The sequence below is a fragment of the Equus przewalskii genome, chromosome 2 (genome assembly GCF_037783145.1).
Source record: "Equus przewalskii isolate Varuska chromosome 2, EquPr2, whole genome shotgun sequence".
NCBI lineage: Eukaryota > Metazoa > Chordata > Mammalia > Perissodactyla > Equidae > Equus > Equus przewalskii.
In genome coordinates, this window is record NC_091832.1 from 42,991,654 (window position 1) to 43,010,946 (window position 19,293).

General features: G+C 43.2%; 2 protein-coding genes and 2 long non-coding RNA genes across 53 annotated transcripts in view; 1 reads left to right on the top strand and 3 right to left on the bottom strand.

Moving 5' to 3' along the window:
- Window positions 1-9: 9 nt before the first annotated feature.
- LOC139082007 (uncharacterized) lies at window positions 10-14,111 on the top strand. 3 transcript variants are annotated; one of them, XR_011537606.1, is made up of 4 exons: window positions 10-140; window positions 481-771; window positions 11,370-11,507; window positions 12,667-14,111. It is a non-coding gene; the product is annotated as an uncharacterized lncRNA (long non-coding RNA). The 3 variants fall into 3 exon arrangements; XR_011537605.1 differs by lacking the exon at window positions 10-140 and having other exon boundaries at window positions 363-771; window positions 12,613-14,111; XR_011537604.1 differs by lacking the exon at window positions 10-140 and having other exon boundaries at window positions 363-771.
- On the bottom strand, window positions 4,530-13,373 carry VAMP3 (vesicle associated membrane protein 3). The gene is made up of 5 exons (XM_008517997.2): window positions 13,243-13,373; window positions 11,378-11,459; window positions 8,043-8,201; window positions 7,180-7,231; window positions 4,530-6,365 (listed from the first exon to the last, which is right to left on the bottom strand). Coding segments are annotated over exons 1-5 (312 nt in total). The 5' UTR covers window positions 13,245-13,373; the 3' UTR covers window positions 4,530-6,348.
- LOC139082009 (uncharacterized) lies at window positions 8,267-10,207 on the bottom strand. The gene is made up of 2 exons (XR_011537608.1): window positions 8,655-10,207; window positions 8,267-8,524 (listed from the first exon to the last, which is right to left on the bottom strand). It is a non-coding gene; the product is annotated as an uncharacterized lncRNA (long non-coding RNA).
- Window positions 14,112-15,110: 999 nt separating the features above from the next.
- CAMTA1 (calmodulin binding transcription activator 1) overlaps window positions 15,111-19,293 on the bottom strand; it is an 853,189-nt gene continuing 849,006 nt past the window's right edge. For all 48 annotated transcript variants that reach the window (XM_070610969.1, XM_070610946.1, XM_070610968.1 and 45 more), the window contains one exon: window positions 15,111-18,379. In XM_070610969.1, the coding sequence (XP_070467070.1) occupies window positions 18,347-18,379 (33 nt within the window). In that variant the 3' untranslated portion in view covers window positions 15,111-18,346. The remainder of the gene's footprint in view (window positions 18,380-19,293) is intronic.

Genomic DNA, 19,293 nt, shown 5'->3' on the forward strand with positions numbered 1-19,293 from the left:
GGTCCGGGGGCGGGGCCCGCGCTGGGGCGCCCGGGTTACACAACCGAAGACGAGTGGGCGGGGGCGAAGGCGCCAGCGCACGTTACATAACGGCGGGGTCGGTCGGAGGTGGCGCTCGACCAATCCCGACTGGCTGGCGCGTAGGCAGGGGGCGGAGGGGCCCCCGAAGAGGCTAGAGTCGCGCCCGCGAGAGTCCAGCGCCCCGGCCCCTGCCCGGCGCCGGGGCAGGGCCTCGGGGGGAGGGGGCCGCTGGAGCCAGCGCGGCGGTGATAGGGTCCTCGAGACGCCAGTCACAAGGGGGCGGGACCCGGGCGGAGAGGGCGCGGTCTCCACGTGAGGGGCAGGAGCGGGGGGCCGGCGGCAGGAGTGAAGGCGATCGTGGGGAGAAGGCGCGGGACGTCCGAGCGCAAGCTCTGCGTCTCCTTGGGTTCCCGTTGTTTCCATCTTTCTTGACTTCGTTGCTCTCCTCTCTCTCCGTAGGTGAGGGTCTTGGAGGACCCGGGCAGTATGGAAGCCCTGGAGAAATCAAACCCGATTATCAGAAACGGAATTCCGACAGTGAAACTTAACCATTTCCCTGGTCTTCTTAAAGCTAGATTCATTTGGCAGCTGGAGGAAGACAACTGTATGTAAAAGACACTGTTTCAGAAAAGGAAGGTGTAGAGAAGCCCTTTAAAAAAAAAAACCAGTCTGAAGGCACCTTTTAGATTGTGTCTCAAGTCATCCAAAATGGAAAGTACAGTGCAGAACTCCGACCCTCTCCAGTGCCTGGTACGTCAAAACTCTTCCGCATTTGTTGGGTGAATGAAAGGAGCTGTATATAAAAGAGGGGGTGGGGGGATGAAGTAGGGCAGTTGTTCATATCGTGTATTGGGTAAACCACCTTATTTTTCCAAAGGATGGCAGATCTCCCTCGTCTCTGAAGCTCTGTTTTGACAAACTGCATTCACTCAACAAATACTTATTGAGTATGTATCTGGGCAGGGATGATTGGGGTCCGTGGGGAGAGAGTGGTGGTAAAAGGCCCTGCCACTCAGGGAGTTTGCGTTTTAAGACATAAAACACGAACAACTCCATAAAGTTTAGAAAGTGAAAAGTGCTGTGTAGAACATGAAACAAGCTAATGGGATGAAGTGTAACGGGGAAAGGCATGCAGGGTGAAGGAGGCAAGAGGCACGTTAGCCAGGTGATCAGGGAGGGCTCTCTGAGAAGGGGAAATTGAAGCCTGAGTGTGAGGAGGGGCTGGGGAAGAGGCCCCAGTGGTGAGAACAGCACCTGCAGAGGCCTGGGAGCAGAGCAGGTTTGTTGTTGAGAAACAGGCAGTATACTTGGCCTGGAGAATAGGAAGCGCAGGGAGGAATGGTGAGATGAGGTCAAGAAGTTAGGAAAGGCCAGATCACAGTGGGCCGTGTAATTAGGGAAAGCGATTTGGATTTTTTTCTGATGGTAGTGGAAAGAGGACAGTTTTAAGCAAGATAGGGATCTGGATTGGTCAGACCACTGCACGGGAAACAGTTAACAGGAGGCTGTTAATTACAAGAAGAGGGCTGATAGCTTGGGCTAGGGTGGTGCCAGTAAAGATGATGAGAGGAGACTGGACTCGGGATACATTTAGGGGCATAGAGCCTTGCCGGTGAGTTGAATCGGTGTAGTGAGAAGAAGAGAGCGATTGAGGATGACTCCTGGGTCTTTGGTTTAAGCAGTGCTGCGTGTGATGGGACACAGGTGTGCAAGTCTGGGGATGGTAAGTTTTGATGAGGGGAGAATGGAGAGCTGTTTTCCATGTTATGTTTGAGATGTGCGTTACACATCCAAGTGGAGTTGTCAGGTAGGCAGTTGGATTTCTCAGCATGGAACTTAGGGGAGAAGCCAGGAATGGAGATCCAGCTTACATTTGGGAGTTGTCACAGGCTATATGGAGTTTACAGTGATGGGTGAAATGGTGTCACCAAGAGAGCGCAGATAGAGAGAAAAGGGCCAAAGGCCAAGATTTTGGACACATGGAGATTCAGAGGTCGGGCAGAGAGCCAAGCAAAGGAGCAGTACCTAAGGTTGAAAGAAAACCAGAAGAGTGCGGGGTCACAGAAACTAGATAATAAAGCATTTCAAGGAGAGAGCTGGCAACTGTATCAAATGCTGGTGACAAGCAGAGTAAGACAAGGGCAGAGAATTTCTTCCTGAGCTTTACCAAGATGGTGGCCTTGGTTAAAGAGGTCTCAATGGTGTGCACTGAAATAAAGATGGGACAGGAGGCAGTGACTGTAGGGAGCTGTCAGGAGGAATTTTGCCGTGAAGAGCTATACGCAAGCATTTATTTGCTGGAGGGAGGGATGTGGGGATCACTGTTAAGTATGGGTTATCCACTAAGGAGGGAGAAGTGAATGACGCAGGAGGGAAGAGCTGCAGACGAGGAAATTGCTGGAGCGAAGTCCTTCCTCAGACTGGCGAGCCAGAGCCTTGGCCACAGGCAGGTACTTCTGTTAACGGGATTGTCCATGGTCTTGACAGTATAAAGACACTAGACTTTTAAATGCACTTAGCTTGCTATTTAAAGGATGAGAAAAAATCCAATTATTATTTTTTTTTTTGAGGAAGATTAGCCCTGAGCTAACTACTGCCAATCCTCCTCTTTTTGCTGAGGAAGACTTGCCCTGAGCTAACATCCGTGCCCATCTTCCTCTACTTTATACATGGGACGCCTACCACAGCATGGCTTTTGCCAAGTGGTGCTATGTCCGCACCTGGGATCTGAACCGGCAAACCCCGGGCTGCTGAGAAGTGGAACGTGTGCACTTAACTGCTGCACCACAGGGCCGGCCCCTCCAATTATTTTCTAATGATTATGCCGTAATTGGTTTATTTAGTAAATTCCAGTTTTACAAATTGAGTTTTTTGCTAGTATGAAAAGCAGCTCAGTTGTAAGGATGCTTACATTTACACGCACTAAGCAGTCTGGTCAATTTTAAAGCACACAATTAATCCTCAAACCAAAAAAAAATCACCATGCTTTAAACACAATTTATTAGTGATGCAAATATAGAATTATCATGTAGGAGGCACAACTCATTAGAAAATACAAGAGCAGGGAAACTTGCCCCCTACGCTTTGACTGAAATTGCAGTTGTGAAGACACAGGCTCATAAACGTCCCATTTCTCCTTCAAGTGACAGGTAGGATTGCGTCCCACCGCCTCTGAGGCTAGGCCTCCTCCTGTGACTTGCTTTGGCCAATGGAATGTGCGCAGAGCTGCTGGCTCCACTCCCAGGCAGCAGCTCTGAGAGCCAGTGCACAGTTCCTGCTGTTCCTTCCTGCAGCAGCCATCACCCGAAATCAACGCTTACACAAGTCCCTCCCTGAGGGACTGATGCTGGAGCCTTCCTGCTGACTGACCTTGGACATGTAGCACGAGCAAGGACAAAACTTTAAGCTGTTGAGATTTGGGGGAAGTTTGCTACATAGCATACCCCCAGCAAATCCTGAGTGATATATATGGTGAGCAAAGTTATCAGCAAGTCCAGTGGACTTGTCTAGCATGGACCCCGGGTGGGTCCATTCTCTGGAGTGGACACCATTAATGATGGGAAGAGAAGCAAGAGGCAGGGGAATGCTTAATTCTGTGTGGTAAATGTTGAGTTTGAGAGGCCCATGTCCAACAGGCCAGGAATCATCAGTAGATTAATGAGTGGAGATTTCACGGGAATAGCTAAGATTGCCCAGGGAGAGTATGCAGAATGGAAAGAGAAGCTGGCTCAGGACCCAGCCCTAAGGAACCCTGACATTTGAGGGGGGAGGCAGAGAAAGGGGAGCCCAATTATGGTAGATTTTCCTTAAAAATTTTGAAAATGGCACCGAAAGTTCATATAGATTTCATTATATAAAGGTGCCAAACAAAAGGCACAGTTCTACAGTTAGTGCTTATCCAAAACACAATAGCATGTCAGACAACAGCAGGGACCTTCTATCCAAGGCAGTGGAAACACGTGCAACTCTTCCCTCCCAGTAGGATTTCATAGGAAAACTGGCATTTGACTGTATGCAAAAGTCTACTTCTACCCATATTATTGTTCACTAGGGGCTGCGGACTAAGAGTGAAGTGTATTTAAGGGGGAAGATAGGCGGAATCAAAACAGGAGCTATGTGTCTGGAGATGTCCCCTACCCATCCAAATTATCTTCCTCACGTCCCATGTAGGCAGCAGCCATCTATTCTCCCACACACAGGGCTGGCTCTGCACGGCACTTTGGAAAGCCCACATATTTCCAATCCTTAACATTTTGGTAATCATGAGAAAACCAACTCCCCACTCATCTCCTATACCGAAGAGCACTTTTCAGAGGGGAGTGGTTTGCTCCTGTTGACGAGGCTGTGGGGAAATTCTGGGTACTGGAAACCAGAGCTCTAGGGAGGGGACAGTGAGAAAGAAGACAAGGTGGAGTCTGGGGGCTTCTACGGGAGAGGTGGGGGGAGCAGCCATTTCAGGACTTGGACCAGGCGCAGCTTTTCCTCCACAAGCAACATGGGTACCAGAGTTATGTTTATAAACACTTTATTAAGTTCATTATAGGGGCAAGTTCCCAGCTAAATACACAGATACAAGCGAGGTATTCCTGGGTTAATGCAGGAGCCAGTGGGTTACATGGGACTGAGCATTGAGGCCAAGGAGAGAGCACCAAGGTTTCAGAGTCAGACCCGGCCAGAGACCCTGAGCTGAGGGTGGGCTACCGTCTGTTTTCTTCTCATAACTGAGCATGCTGCAAGGCGTTTTCAACATTACATCCTCTCAGGGGCATCAGGGGAACAGCTGTTAAAGAAATGGAACCCGTGTCCTGGTGCACCTCAACTGCTGTTGCTTTGTAAGTCACATACTAGCATGTGAACAGGAATTTTAGAATATTCCAGTAACAAGGGGCCACGGGGTGGTAAACCTGTTTCTCCCGCAGTGCCTCCTCGCCTGTTTGCATCCCTACCTCAACTCCCATCCTTAAGCCACATGCCCTGCTGGTCAAAGTCTCGTGTGCCCAGCAAGTCTCTCAGAATCAGGACAACGGCTATTCCCAAAGCAGCGTCTTGTGCAGACCGTCTGTGACAGCGAGGAGTGGCGTGGTGAGCCATCCTCTGTGAACAGTCGTCCACCCCGACCAATGCCTGAGGGAAAGTGTCGCTCAGAAAACAGGTTCAGAAAGTAGAATGTGGATAAAAACTGGAAACACACTCCAAAAGCTGTAGTCTACGGGACTGGGTCAGATAAACACCAGTTCACAGAAGGTCTCACTTGAAGGCTACAGAATTGTTGCTCGCGTAATTATTAGAAACATACTGGCGTCCACCGCTGATCCATCTGCAAACTGCTGGGTAACACTGTCTGGAGGTGGGAGATGGTCAGAGTCTGGCCCAAACCTTCTCAAACCCCTGGGAAAGATGCTGACTAGGAAGTGGAGTCGCACCACCGACAGCATTTCAAAGGCAAGAAAGGTCTGTCAGGACGGAGAAGGTTCACACCCGATGTTACAGTTTGAATTCTGAAGGGCGCTTTGAGCTCCATTTGTCACTTTTCTAAATCTATCTGGCAGGAACAAACTTAAGGACATTTTACTGGGATTTAACTTTTTGGCAAAATAGAAACTTTGGTCACAGCCATAGTTCTATAAAAATGTTTTAAAGAGGTTATTATTTCTGATTAAAATCATATTTTTAGCAAGTGATACATAACAATAACAAGAAAGTGAACATCTTCATATCTAATGTAAGAGCAAAAACTCTTTACCAGCATCTTATTTTAAATACAGCGAAAGAGTCAGTAGTGCTTATAAACAGTAGAGATTTCTCTTATAGGGAATCAGAAAAATAGCAAAATAAGGCACAACCGGATATTGTCACAGAATTGTGTTAGGCAGTAGTGTTTTCTAGAAGGCACAAACTGGAAATCTGATTAGCCAAAGGTTTATATGAAGATAACGTCATATGAAGATAATGTCACATGAAGATAACATCATATGACAAGGACAGCTAACTTAGAACAAATTCCCTTAACTGGAATTAATGGCAATTAATCAGACAATATTACTTCTAGGCTATTACACTCTGGAACTTAAGAAGTCCTCTTCATCAGCCCATATGTAAATCTGTAAAGGCACTGTGCAAAATGCGAGCTGGGCTGACTACACTTCTGGTTTGGAGTGCATATTAAAAAACAAAGGCACATTTCCTAGAAACCAAACTTTACAGTAACTAACAGAAAATAATCATTTTAGATATAACAGTAGGTAAGCTTGATAATGTGGCAGGTTCTAAGTGAAAAGTCTTGAAGAGGGTTCTTGAACAGCGGGCTGGCGTTCCATTGGTTCTTCATTAAGAAAAGCTCCACACTGATGAAAGCAGGGGAGATGCAAAGAAGCAGGGAAAAGAGCAGTTTAGTCTTTCAGTGCAAACCCAGAATGAACTCCTGTGCTGCAGTCTAAATGTGAACAGAAATTCAATCTGGCCAATTTCCTCCTAGTGGCTTCTCTACATTTTGTAGAGGGCTAAAGGAGACTGTCAAGGGAAAGGGCTGAAGACGTTTCTTTAAATAGTCCCCATGTACTGGGCTAAAAATGGCAATGGGTTGTTCCGATATTGCATAGAGTAGTGGTAGTAAGAATAATAGTAACCATAGTTGTGTGTTGTTTGTGTATTTATTCATTTATATAACTTATCAGTATATGCCAGGTACCATCTTAAGTGCTTTTTGCATATTAACCAGTTTCATCCTATAACGAACATATGAGGTAGGCACTACTATTATCCCCATTTTACAAATGAGGAAACTGAGGCTCAGAGCTATTAAATTACTTGCACAAGGCCCAGAGCTGGATGGTGGTGGAGCTAGGGTGAATCCATGCTTTTAATCACCAGACTGTACTCTTCCACATAAAAGGAAGTATCTGATGAAAATATATTCAGAGAGAAAACTAACAGGTCAGTGGAAATGAATACATTTTTCTCTAACTTCAGAGGTTCCATGTTTATATCAAAAATCTCAGACTTTAATCATATAACACTCAAGTACTTAAAACATTTACTAAAGAAAACAAAAATCTTTGGAATAAACTAATATTTCTAAGGGAAATTTTATTCTGAGTTCTTGTACATGAAATCAACTGTGAACAGAGACATGTCCCCCAGTTAGACAGAAGAACTCACCGATGATGATGATGATGATGATGACCACGACGATAATCCCTATTGCCCACATCTGTAACGAAACATATGTCCATTTTACATTCTGAAAATAGATTAATGTCCTTACTGAAGAGTATCATCTATTACCATTCTAGTCACTAAAAGAGAAATTAAGGTGCACTACAATCTGAAATAATGCATAATTTTTAAAGCCTAAATGTAATGTTCTCAACTAGGGCCTGAAGGTTACTTATCTGCTTTTTATAAGATCTTCAAATGATCTGTGGTCTCTAGATAGGCATATGTTTGTGTACACAAGTTTTCCACAGAAGGGCGGGCTACTGAGCTCATCCCGTGTATCCAGGAAGTGTCACTTCTACTCCAGGAAGAGGCGGGATATATTTGGGATCTGATCGCATCACATCTCTTTGGTAGCTGTATAAAATCTGCTTTGGGCCATGCTCCTTGTGTAGCTGCTTTCTGCTCTTCTGTGGAGCACACTGTGGCTTTCGAGCAGCTCTTTCTTTTGACGTTGGAGCCATTCACAGAACCACACACAACTGACCTGTTCCAGGCCTTTCCTGTCAATCTGTATTCAGGGCTTCGCTGGGGTAGAGGGTTGGAGGGGCTTATGTCTGTGGTTGGTTTTGGATGCTCCTGTTCTATGTGTTTCTTAAGGCCAGCCACAGATCATGGAGAATTCCTAGTTGTAGGATAGCAACAGGATGTGCAGCCAGTGTTTTAGATTCGGAGTCAATCCAAATTTCCATGTGTGGGAGCTCAAGCTCACCTCCAAGATGCATCAAAGTCCAGTATTGGTTGCCTTTGCTGACCCTCTGAGAGTACAGAGGTGACTTAATGTAAAGACCAGGCAAGAGAATTACCTTGCAGTTCTTCCACCAATATTTTCTCTTCAACTTGGCAGCACTTGTTTCAAATTGGGAAGCTCCTGCCTGCAGTGCATCTGCACGGTCATCTAACTCAGAGAGCTTCTGATCTCTTTCCAGTACCTTATCCACGTTGACTCTCATGATGTCCACCACCTGAATGAATATGATCACACCAAGTTACTCATAAAGGAAAGGAAGAACAAAAGTTCTCAATAAAATTCACTGGCACATTTTTTTCAGCTCATCACTTTATTACTTTGAGCCAAACTTTAATTTAAAAAAAAGGGGGGCTCACCCTTTCATGATGAAAACACTCAGCAAACCAGGAACAGAAGGGAACTTCCTTAACATGATAAAGGGCATTAACATCCATGCTCAAGACATGGATGTTTTTGTGAAAGACAAAAAGCTTTTCCCCTCAGATCAGAAACAAGGATGCCCACTTTCTACTGCTGCTCAACACTCTTCTGGAAGTTCTGGCCAGAGCAATTAGGCAAGAAAAAGAAATAAAAGGAATTCAAATTGGAAAGGAAGAAGTAAAATGATCACTATTTGCAGATGATATCATACATAGAAAATCCCAAAGAATTCACACAAAAAACCTACTTGAGTTAATAAACAAATTCAGTAGAGTTTCAGAGTCCAAGATCAACATCCATAAATCAATGTGTTTCCTATACTAGCAAAGAAAAGAAAATTAAGAAAACAATTCCATATACAATAGCATCCAAAAGAATAAAATATGTAGGGATAAATTGAACCAAGGAGGTAAAAGACTTGCACACTAAAAACTATTAAAACTGCTGAAATTAAACCCCTAATTAAATAGGAAGACATCCAATGTACATAGACTGGAAGACAATATTGTTAAGATGGTGCTACCCCCCCAAAGTGATGTACATATGTACAGATTCAACACAATCTCTATCAAAATTCCAATGGCCTTTTTTAAAAATTTATTTACAGAAGTGGAAAAGCCAATCCTCAAATTTTTAAGGAATTGCAAGGGACCCCAAATAGCCAAAACAATACTGAAAAAGAAAAACAAAATTGGAAGACTCACACTTTCCAATTTCAAAACTTACTACAAAGCTACAATAATCATAGTGTGGTTCTGGCATAAGGATAAACATATAGACCAATGGAATAGAATTGAGAGTCCAGAAATCAACCCAAACAACACAAATTGATTTGACAAGGGTGCCAAGACTATTCAATGGGGGAAAGAACAGTCTCTTCAACAAATGGTGCCGGGACAAGTGGATAGCCACATACAAAAGAATGCAGCTGGATCCCTATCTCACCCCATATACAAAAATTACTCAAAATGGATCAATGGATTTGACACCAAAAGCAAGAGCAACAAGGAAAATAGATAAATTGGACTTTATAAAAATTAAAACCTTTTGTGCATCAAAAGACATTATCAAGGATATGAAAAGAAAATTCATAGAATGGAAGAAAATATTTGCAAATCATGTATCTGTAAAGGATTTAATATCCAGAATATATAAAGAACTCTTATCACTCAACAACAAAAAGAGAAACTACCCAATTAAAAAACGGGCAAGGGACTTAAACGGACATTTCTACAAAGGATATATACAAATGGCCAACAAGCACTGAAAAGATACTTAACATCACTGGTCATTAAGGAAATGCAAATCAAAACCACAATCAGAGATACTACTTCATACCCACTAGGATGGCTATAATTAAAAAAACGGAAAATAACAAGTGTTGGTGATAGAAACAGGAAACTTGAACACTGCTAGTGGGGAAAATAAAATGGTGCAGCCACTAGGGAAAAGTATGGAGGTTCCTCAAAAAGTTAAACACAGAGTTACCATATAACCCAGCAATTCTACTAGATAACATACCCAAGAGAAATGAAAACATATGTCCACACAGAAACTTGTACGCAAATATTTATAGCAGCATTATTCATAATAGCCAAAAGGTGGAAACGACTAAAAAAATCCATCAACAGATGAATGAATAAACAAATCAAAAGTGTACACATGCAGTGGAATACTACTCAGCCATAAAAGGAACGAGGCACTGATAGATGCTACAACTTGGATGAACACTGAAAACATCGTGCTAAGTGAAAGAAGCCAGACACAAAAGGCCACAGATTGTATGATCTCTTTTATATTATATATCCAGAACCGGCAAATCTATGGATACAGAAAGCTAATTAGAGGTTACCAGGGGATGGAAGAAAGGGGGAATGCGGAGTGATTAACTGCTTATAGGGTGTTCTTCTGGGGTGATGAAAAAATTGTGAAACTACACAGAAGTAATGGTTGCACAATATTGTGAATATACCAAATACCACTGAATTGTACACTTAAAAATGGTTAATTTTATGTTGTGAATTTCACCTCAACTTAAAAAAACTCTCTTTAGAATTCCTTTGGCTAAGAAAAAGGACCCAATTTGATTTCATAAGTAAACAAAAGTTTCATGCAGGATGGAATTCGAATGAGTTTCTTAGCATGAACATATAAAATTTTCAGAATTAACTTTGTAACAAAACCATCAGACCAAAATATTACCATATGATTTAAAAAATGGAATCTAACATTAAGTTTCTCTCAGCTTTTTAAGGTAGCTAAATGCAGAAAGACCAACATATCCTTGTTGGACACTGACAGCTTTTAGGACTATGGAAATCCTAGTCTGAATTTCTCAAACAATCTTCTGTTGTGGGTCTGCATACCTCGGGCAGAACAAAAGATGCTGTGAAGGTTCTCTAACTCAAGAATTCCACAAACATAGATCTGTGGGGCTAGAGCAGTTTGCCAGCATCTGCCTTCTGTATGTCAATGGGCAACAAGTGACAGTGAATTCTGCAGAGGCCTGCTCAGGCTGGGTAACAGTAAGTCAGGCTACTGGAACAGCATTCTGATGAAAAGTCTGGTCAGAAGGACTGGTCCTGGCTTGAGCAATTTATAGACCTAATCCTTAAAATTCTATTACCCTATTTTATAAAGTGGTTCCTTTTCCTTTTCCTTTTTTTTTTGTTGAGGCAAAATACGTATTATGGAGTGGTTCTTGAGGGGATGTTCTCTGGGAGGGGCGTTTGTGTTTTAGTTATGTGATTCAGTCACAGGAAAGCAAGCATGAAACCAGGAGAATCTGACATCTCAGAAGCTTAGACCAGGGCTTTCAGAAGAATAGGGGGCGAGTTTTTGTCACATTTATGATACAGTCAAAATTTACTTTATATTCACACTTTTATGATACTTTTTCAAAACAGAATAATTTCTAGAGTGTTCCCATGTTGGTTAAAAATTCATGTTTTCACCATTTCAGAGAAATACCTCATCCACTTGATTCTGTGTCTGCTGAAGTCTTCGACTACTGCCAGAGGCAGAGCTTGCACCTGCAGGCGCAGCTGTAGACCTGAAACATGCAGAGGCACGAGGAAATTACGATTCCAAGTACGTTTCTGTAAGTATGAAGATGTTATTCCACGACCCTCAGTGTTAGGCATTTCAGAACTAAAGGAGAAAATCTTTCCTGCAGTATGAACGAAGGTTCTAATGGCATTTCTTCTAATTCCTCTATAATTTCCAAGATTCTCCCACGTGTTAAAAGCGACGAGGGCTGAAGTGAAGGCTGAATAAGATCCGCTTTGTGCCACTGAGGCCCCTGATGCTAAGATAGGGAGACGCTACTTCCCAACTGTTTCATTACTTGTTTTAAGGCATACATCTACTTAAATGCACTCAGTACTCTTCTGATCTTTTCACTGTGGCCAGAATGGTTTTCACAGTTATGAACAATTATAGAATGCCCTTTTTCCAGTATGGAGAAATAGATTCATTTACAGAAACAAGGTTAGGAACTCCAGGTTAGGGGATGGGGAGTGGAGGGGTGGGAAAGGCGAGATGAAGCAATGCTGCCGCTCTTAAAAGGAGCTCCTCTTTTAAAATCCTCATCAAATGCTTTATTTCTCTACAGGCAGAGCTTTCTTGACCACTCTGGCTGTGAAGTCCTTATTGCTTGCATTACTCAGTTGGCAACGCTTTGATTTTTCAGATATATATATAATGTCTTACCTTCCCTAACAGATCACAGACTCCTGTGTCTTAGAGGTCTCTTCCTTGTATCCAAGATGGCGCCTAGCATGGGTCTTGCATACAACAGCCACTGATTCATTTTATTCAACAGTTATTTTATACCTATCATGTGTCAAAGACCAGGGACGCAGCAGATCCCAACCCTGCCCTCAGTTTACTGTCTGATAGATTATAGCAAAGGACCATGTACTGGTGCATTTTCTTCAAGCGTTTCCTCATTTAATCCTAGTAAGTTTTTGAGGAAGATACTACAATTAACCCCTTTTTATAGACAAGTAAAGTGAGGTTTAGAAAGTCAACACGCTGGCCACAGTGGAGCCTGTGTTTAGACCAGGTGCTGTGTAATTCCACAGATCTAGATCTTAACCCCTGTGCGCTACTGGCACAGCAGCCTCAGTGAGAACACGCTCGAATGGTGTCCCGAGTTCCTAGAAGGAACCCAGGGAAAGCACCCATTCCTTTCTCCTCTGTAGGTGAGCAGTGAGCAGGCTGGAAGGGTGACAGAGGGTCCTTGTGATTCTTGACAGCATTCTCTGGATGTCACCATGGGAAACTCCACGTTTTCAAGAGCCACTAAAAGAGTGCTTCTGCTTCAAAAGAGAGAGAGGGCCCACAGCTACGCTATGCTCCTGAGTCCACTCTGACCACAGGTGCCTCAAGGCAGAGCCAAGGTCCTTCCCCAGCAACTTCCGGAGCCCAGCCCAGCATCAGGCAGCGAGCAGGCGCTCCAAGACCGAGGCAGCGGCCACCACTCCTCTCAGGGATCTTGAGGGGAAGGAGAAGGGGAAGGGAAAGAGGTGGGGCGGAACAGGGGCGGGGTGGGGGGCGCTCCCCACCCCCGGGAAGTCCCCGCCGCCCCGCCCTCGTCCCTTCCGCGTCGTCCGAAGGCCGCGGGGCCCTTCGGGGCGGTCGGCTGTGCCTCGGGGTCGGCCCGGCCCATCTGCAGCCCGCAACCCCGGGGCCGCCGCCCACCCCAGGCCTCGGGAGCCCCCGCAGTCTCGGCCCGCCTCCAAGCGGCGGGCGGTGGGACCCGGCCAAGCAGGGGTGCCAGCCGTGGGCCGCCGTCCCCGGGGCCCGAGGCCGCCTCGCGTCGTGTCACTCACATTTTGGCGGCGGCGGCTGCGGGCGAGGGTCTACTGAGTGGCGCAGCGGCACCGGAGGCCGGGGACCTGAGCGGAGCGGCTGCAGCGGCGCCGGGGCGATGACGTCACCAGGCGGGGCCGACGGATGGGCGGGGGCGCGCCGGAAGGGGCGTGGCCTGGCGAGACTAGGCCGGAGTGCGTCGTGAGGCGGCGGGCGTGGCCGCGGGTGAGGGGGTTGCGAAGCTGCAGCGGACTGCGGCCGCGCTGGGGGCCGGTCGGTGAGCGCCGGCTGGCCCTCCTCACCGCCGCCGGTGCGGACCAGAGGGCACGTGATGCCTTAGGCTCCAGAAGGGGACTGTGTAGGCAAATAAGGGTCGGGGCGTTAAACGGTATTCTGGGCCCTTGGGCCATTTTTGTGGCCGTGACAATATTGGAGACAGCCTGTGTCCCTCATTTACCTGGTGGTCCTGGAGACCACGTGTTTCCAAGAAACTGTTTAAATTGAGATAAGTCCGTTTGGGGTATTTATCACAGGCATGGATTGGGTTAGATTCCCTCTCTTCTTGCACTTATTTGTGACAACAGATGTTTGTCATTGCACAGACCATATTATAATCTGTTTATAGGTTTACATCAGGGACTGTCGTTTCTGCATTTTTGTATTCCTGGGCCCTAGCACAGAGCAGGTCCTCAGCTTTTCGTTGGATGGAGGCGGAGGCACAAATGTGAATGCAGTGATTGACTTTGCAACATATTTGTTACCGAAAGTAGTCCTACCAACATAGACAAATCCTACCTTAACAAACAAAATACTAACAAACGCTAATAGGTTGACTGGCAGATTAGATGAGAAATGAAAAATAAAATAAATACTGAACTGTCTTCTCCAACTTTAAGTGGAGTAATTTGAAAAGGGAGATGTTAGCGTGTATGAGAATAAACGAGCGAGTGCCACAGAAGAGGTCGGATTTGAGTTGGGTAAGCAGCTAAAGAGCACTTTCCAGGCAAGGGATGGACAAAGACATGAGTGGAAATAGACTTGGTTTGCACAGACCAACCAGGGGGTGTAGGTTGGGACATAGTGGAAGTAAGATTGGATAAAGAGCAAAGATAAACAAGAGAGGAAATTGTTATTTAAATGCAGTGGCTCTAGAAAGTTGGGAGATCCATTATGCAAAATTTGTGGGGCAGCAACACTGAGAAAGATTAGATGGAAGAGGAACTACCAGGGAGGCAAGATGAGGATCTGCAGTAAAAGGGAATGAGACAAAGATGAGAGAATACTCAGACTGACAGCAGCTGTCAGCTGGAGAGCAGCTTTTAAAACTTCAGAGATTTTAACTGAAAAAGTGAATTTAGATTGGTGTCTTTATCTTTCAAATAACTGCACTTAGACAAATGATTGACATGTTGAGAAGTCCCTGAGAAGATAATTGAAAAGCAAGTGTTCAAGGAACAGTGGCTCTACTAAGAGATTTTTTTCTTTCATGGACATATCCGAAACTATTTAACATTCAGTGTCAAAACATTGTATCTGGGGGTGGGCTGGTGGCCCAGCGGTTAAGTTCGCACCTTCCACTTCGGTGGCCCGGGGTTCGCTAGTTCAGATCCCGGGTGCAGACATGGCACTGCTTGGCACACCATGCTGTGGTAGGCATCCCACAGAGAGGAAGATGGGCATGGATGTTAGCTCAGGGCCAGCCTTCCTCAGCAAAAAGAGGAGGATTGACAGCAGATGTTAGCTCAGGGCTAATCTCGCTCAAAAAAACCAAAAAAGACCCACTGTATCTGGATGGAAGGAAATACCTGAAATTATTTCATATGGTTTAAATGTGCTGATCACCTTGGATTTCAATATCAGGTAAAGTTAAAGCAAAACACACACATAGTATGGGGAAATTTTCTTCATTTTTAATTTACAGCAGAAAGAATATAAAGCATTCAGAAAACATTTTCCATATTTTAAGGGCAATTCAAAACATTTTGCATGGTTTCCAGCAGCTGAGTTCTTCAACAGATCCATTGATTCAATGATGCTTTACATGCACAATTACAAAAATAAAACTTACAAAAAAGAAGACATCTAGACTAGTTTTACATGCAAGTCTCAGGGACCCCCCATTGGGCGCCAACTACTGTGTGGAACTGCCATAAGCGACCGTGCAGCCAGAGAGGGGTTCGAGTTATTGTCTTTATTTCGTTCACACAGTACAGCTGATTTCAAATGGGTAACAAGAGTAGCAATTAAGTCTTCAGGAGACAGAATAAGATTAGCTATTAATTTTATAATGAAATCCTACTCCTGGCACTTGGGAATTCAGATTATCCAAGAAAGCTGCGCTTACCTATCATCTTATATTCAAAATTAAGATTCACAACCAAGAAAAAGCGGTCAGAAATGCTCTGTTTGAGTGGAAGTGCATTCTCACCTCACCTAGGATTCACACCTGTATCGGTAGGTTACACTGGTAGATTCTGAACCTACTTCCTATCCCCTCCGTAAGAACCCTCCTAATTCTATGCAAGTTTTTATCTTCCAGAATTTTCTAACTTACTCAGCTAATAATGTAGCATGTGAAACATTAAAAAATAAATAAATGAATGTGAGGTTTGTTAAAGCAAATCCACTGAGGTCATTACTCTTGTCGAAAGATCAGTTATTTGTACCATAATAAATGGAATAAACATATCTAAATTCAGTATTAATATAGGATATTCTGAAAGAGCTGGCTTTCACATTCTATTCCCATTTATGAATGCAATTGTGTGTGTGTAAATTACTCAGTGTCCTCCTATAGGCCAAACTGTGTCAAATAATAGGTGTTTGGGGGACTGCAACAGCTGCAACTTAACCCACACATTTAAAAACAAAATTGAGTCAGCTCAGTTTACACATGTACAGGGGGCTACTGACTGTGGGGCTGTCACTGTTGTCAAAGCTGATCACAAGCGGTAAGACGTATACTGTACAGTAATTCGAGGTTGGCAGTGAAAGGAAGTAATTAAAAAACAAGTACAATTATAGAAAAGGCACCAAGAGCACTGACCCCAGTTTTACCACAATCTTTTTGTATCTACCTTCCTTCTAAAGACACCAGTTTAAAAGCGTACTTGTGAATATTTTTAGGCTTCACAACAAGCCTTGAATTTTAACTTACAGTTGGCAGCCAGAACCAAGAAAAAACAATTATCTCAGCTTTACACCAACTGATTCTGAAACTTTAACCTGGGAATTTTAAACTGGCATCAGCAAATGCGAACTTTATTCTCTCAATTTAACATGAGTAGTTTAATTTTTAAAAGCATCAGATTTCTTTGGCTCCTCATTATGTGGAAATAGTAATATACCGTGACATCCCTACAAGACCAGTTTGCATCTTTTTAATTTTTAGTTATTTTTTGTGCAATTCTTTATTACATTTTCTGATTTCCAGCAGGAGATATGAAAACATGAGACATTTTTTCTACTTTTCATACTATTTCTTTTGTCAGGTTTTGATCATTCTAAGTGTTCTTTGTTGGAGTGAGTGGACGGTGTTAAGCTATATACTGATTCATCTTATGATTATCCGTTTAGCAAAATTAACTTAATTTTCTTAAGCAATATTAGCATTCACATTACTTGGCACCATTGGCAAAAAAAATTTTTTTAAATAAAATAAAATAAACTCCTGGTAGCCAAAATTAAATGTAAACATATCCTTTTTTTTAAGTAATGTTACTCTGCCTTTTTTCCTAAGTCTAAATACAGTAGCTCTTTTTTTTTTGCAGTTTAGTCATGCTTTAGCAAAATGTTCTTCTAAAGAACATTTAAAATAAAGTACTCTTATAGTGAAATAAAGTTTTTTTGTTTCATTTTACAGACCATAGCCACTAATGCTTTGCTTTTGTTCTTTTCTTTTTTCTTGATTTCATGCACATATCTCTTTGTTTTAATATATACAATATATACAAACAATACATCCACATTTTTCTCGCTCATTCAGACAAAACTATACAAATAATTTTATCTTGCCATGTTATTGACCTTTGTGAATAAAATATTTAGCAATTAATATAATCCCTTTCAAATATTTTCTCACTTTCCATTTCTACCTTCTATATATACACAGAAACTGCTCAGTTTGGATGAGATATAGCCAAAAATATGGAATTTACTGGCCAGAACGCAGCACCACACTGATCTTTTAGGTGGTAAATGTCCAGGCAAAGTTTATGACTCCTTAGAATGACTACAGTTTCCAAGGTTACTAAAAAAAGCTACATGCTTTACCCATTCTCTAAGTAATTCTCATTGCACGTGAAAGTAAGGCAAAAAAATTAAAGTGCTGGACATGAGAAAAGGGACAAGATGATTACTATCCTCGCAGGTCCTTGGAAGGTGGTGGGGACAGGAAAATAAGTTTAACCTCTGTCAGCTGTTTCTCATGATCTCCCATGCATTACCCGTTGACCACACACCCGCCCCTCTGCAAATTTCCACAAGACGTTAAAAACCTGTAGATTTTAAAAGTTGCATTAAGTGTGCTGTAGAGATTAAAACAAAAACAAACAAACAAAATGAAATAAAAACAGTGAAGGAAATGAGAACACACGGACCCAATAAGGTATGATCTAAGCCCTCCACCGAGAATCAATCCAAAGATTCAGCTTCTTGGAAATCACTGGCAGGCGCAGGAACAGCCTTCTCTTTTGCGGCTAGTGCATCCCCACCTTTTCTTATCTATATTTTTGGTATAAATATTTGTACAGTTCCACACGATGTTTGAATACAGCCCTATATGAGAAGGAAAACGGCTTCTTCCTAAGAAGAGGAAGCCTCTTTCGATTCCTCGTGGTGTCTTGTTTTCCCATGATCCAACAGAAGATTGAGTTCCAAGATGTCTTGCTGATCAAATTAAAAGTTGTCCATGAAAGTGCAAATGCAATGACCAAAACATTCCTGTTAAAATCCTGCAGCTGATCGCCCCAAAACTGCAGAGGGATTGTGTGTGTGTATGTGTGTGTGTGTGTGTGTGCATGTGCGTGCGTGTGTGTCGTCGTTGTTGCATGTCTCTGCTAAAAACAGAAATGAAAACAGTCTGGAAAGCAATGTCACATTGCTAAGGGATGCTGCTGTGTGTCTTCAAGTTCCTTGGCCTTTTTCAATCCTTTCACTCTGGAAGAGAAACAGACAACACCAGGTGACAACTATATCTCGTGAAACTGTAACCACCCAGAGGAAAGGGCACTGCCATACCTTCTGAAGCAAAAAACCCAGACAGAAACCCTTTTGAGGACTGATGGCAAAAGAAACTCCTGGTAAATTGCTGGGGAAAACCTTCAAAGAAGAAGACATGACCCTTCCTGAAACTTTGTTCTACGTCAAGTGCTCTAAAAACACGGCAAAACCGAAGTTTACTACATTAAATCAAGTGTAACAATAACACGCTTATCTTAGAAAAAGTTAATTGTTCAAATAACTTTCTTCTTAGCCTGGTGGACCACTGTGAATGCCCTACAATTCCGCATGATGCACGTTAGGGAAACTGCACACACGTTTACTCAGCTTCTGGGATGCCGAGAGATTGAACTAATGCTTTCCTCACAGACTCCGGACTATTGGGTATCTTGAACCGAATCATACTTCTGCACAACTCTATGATTTCACTCATGGATTGTGGAGTCTTTCTGATTTTCATAATTCCTTACTTTCTTCCACCCGGTAGCTTTAAAAGATGTTCAGGGCACTGCTCCCAGATGGGACAGCAATACGGTACAATACCAATAAGGTACTTTGTTCTATTTATCAAACATGTTGCAGTAATCGAATTTAAATGAAATAGTTATAGAGTCATAGAAGTCATGGGAAAAGTTATAGAGTCATATTGGCAAGTTATTTGTCCACTATCACTTCCAGCCTGTATTTTTTAATATTAAAGTTTGCCTTGGTTTCTGAATATGGCTGCCTGGTATAGATGGGGTATCAGGGAAGAGATTGTAAGCTCTAAGAATATTTCTCTTTACTGACAAATAATTAAGAGCTTGCCTTAATTTCAGAATGTAAGTGTGTAAGTGAATGTAGATGTAAGT

Coding starts and splice junctions, on each gene's coding strand:
- VAMP3 (XM_008517997.2), bottom strand. Junction 8,202..11,377: donor CACAGAATCAAGTGGATGAG/GTATTTCTCTGA, acceptor ATATTCATTCAG/GTGGTGGACATCATGAGAGT. Junction 7,232..8,042: donor ATTGGTGGAAGAACTGCAAG/GTAATTCTCTTG, acceptor GTTTCGTTACAG/ATGTGGGCAATAGGGATTAT.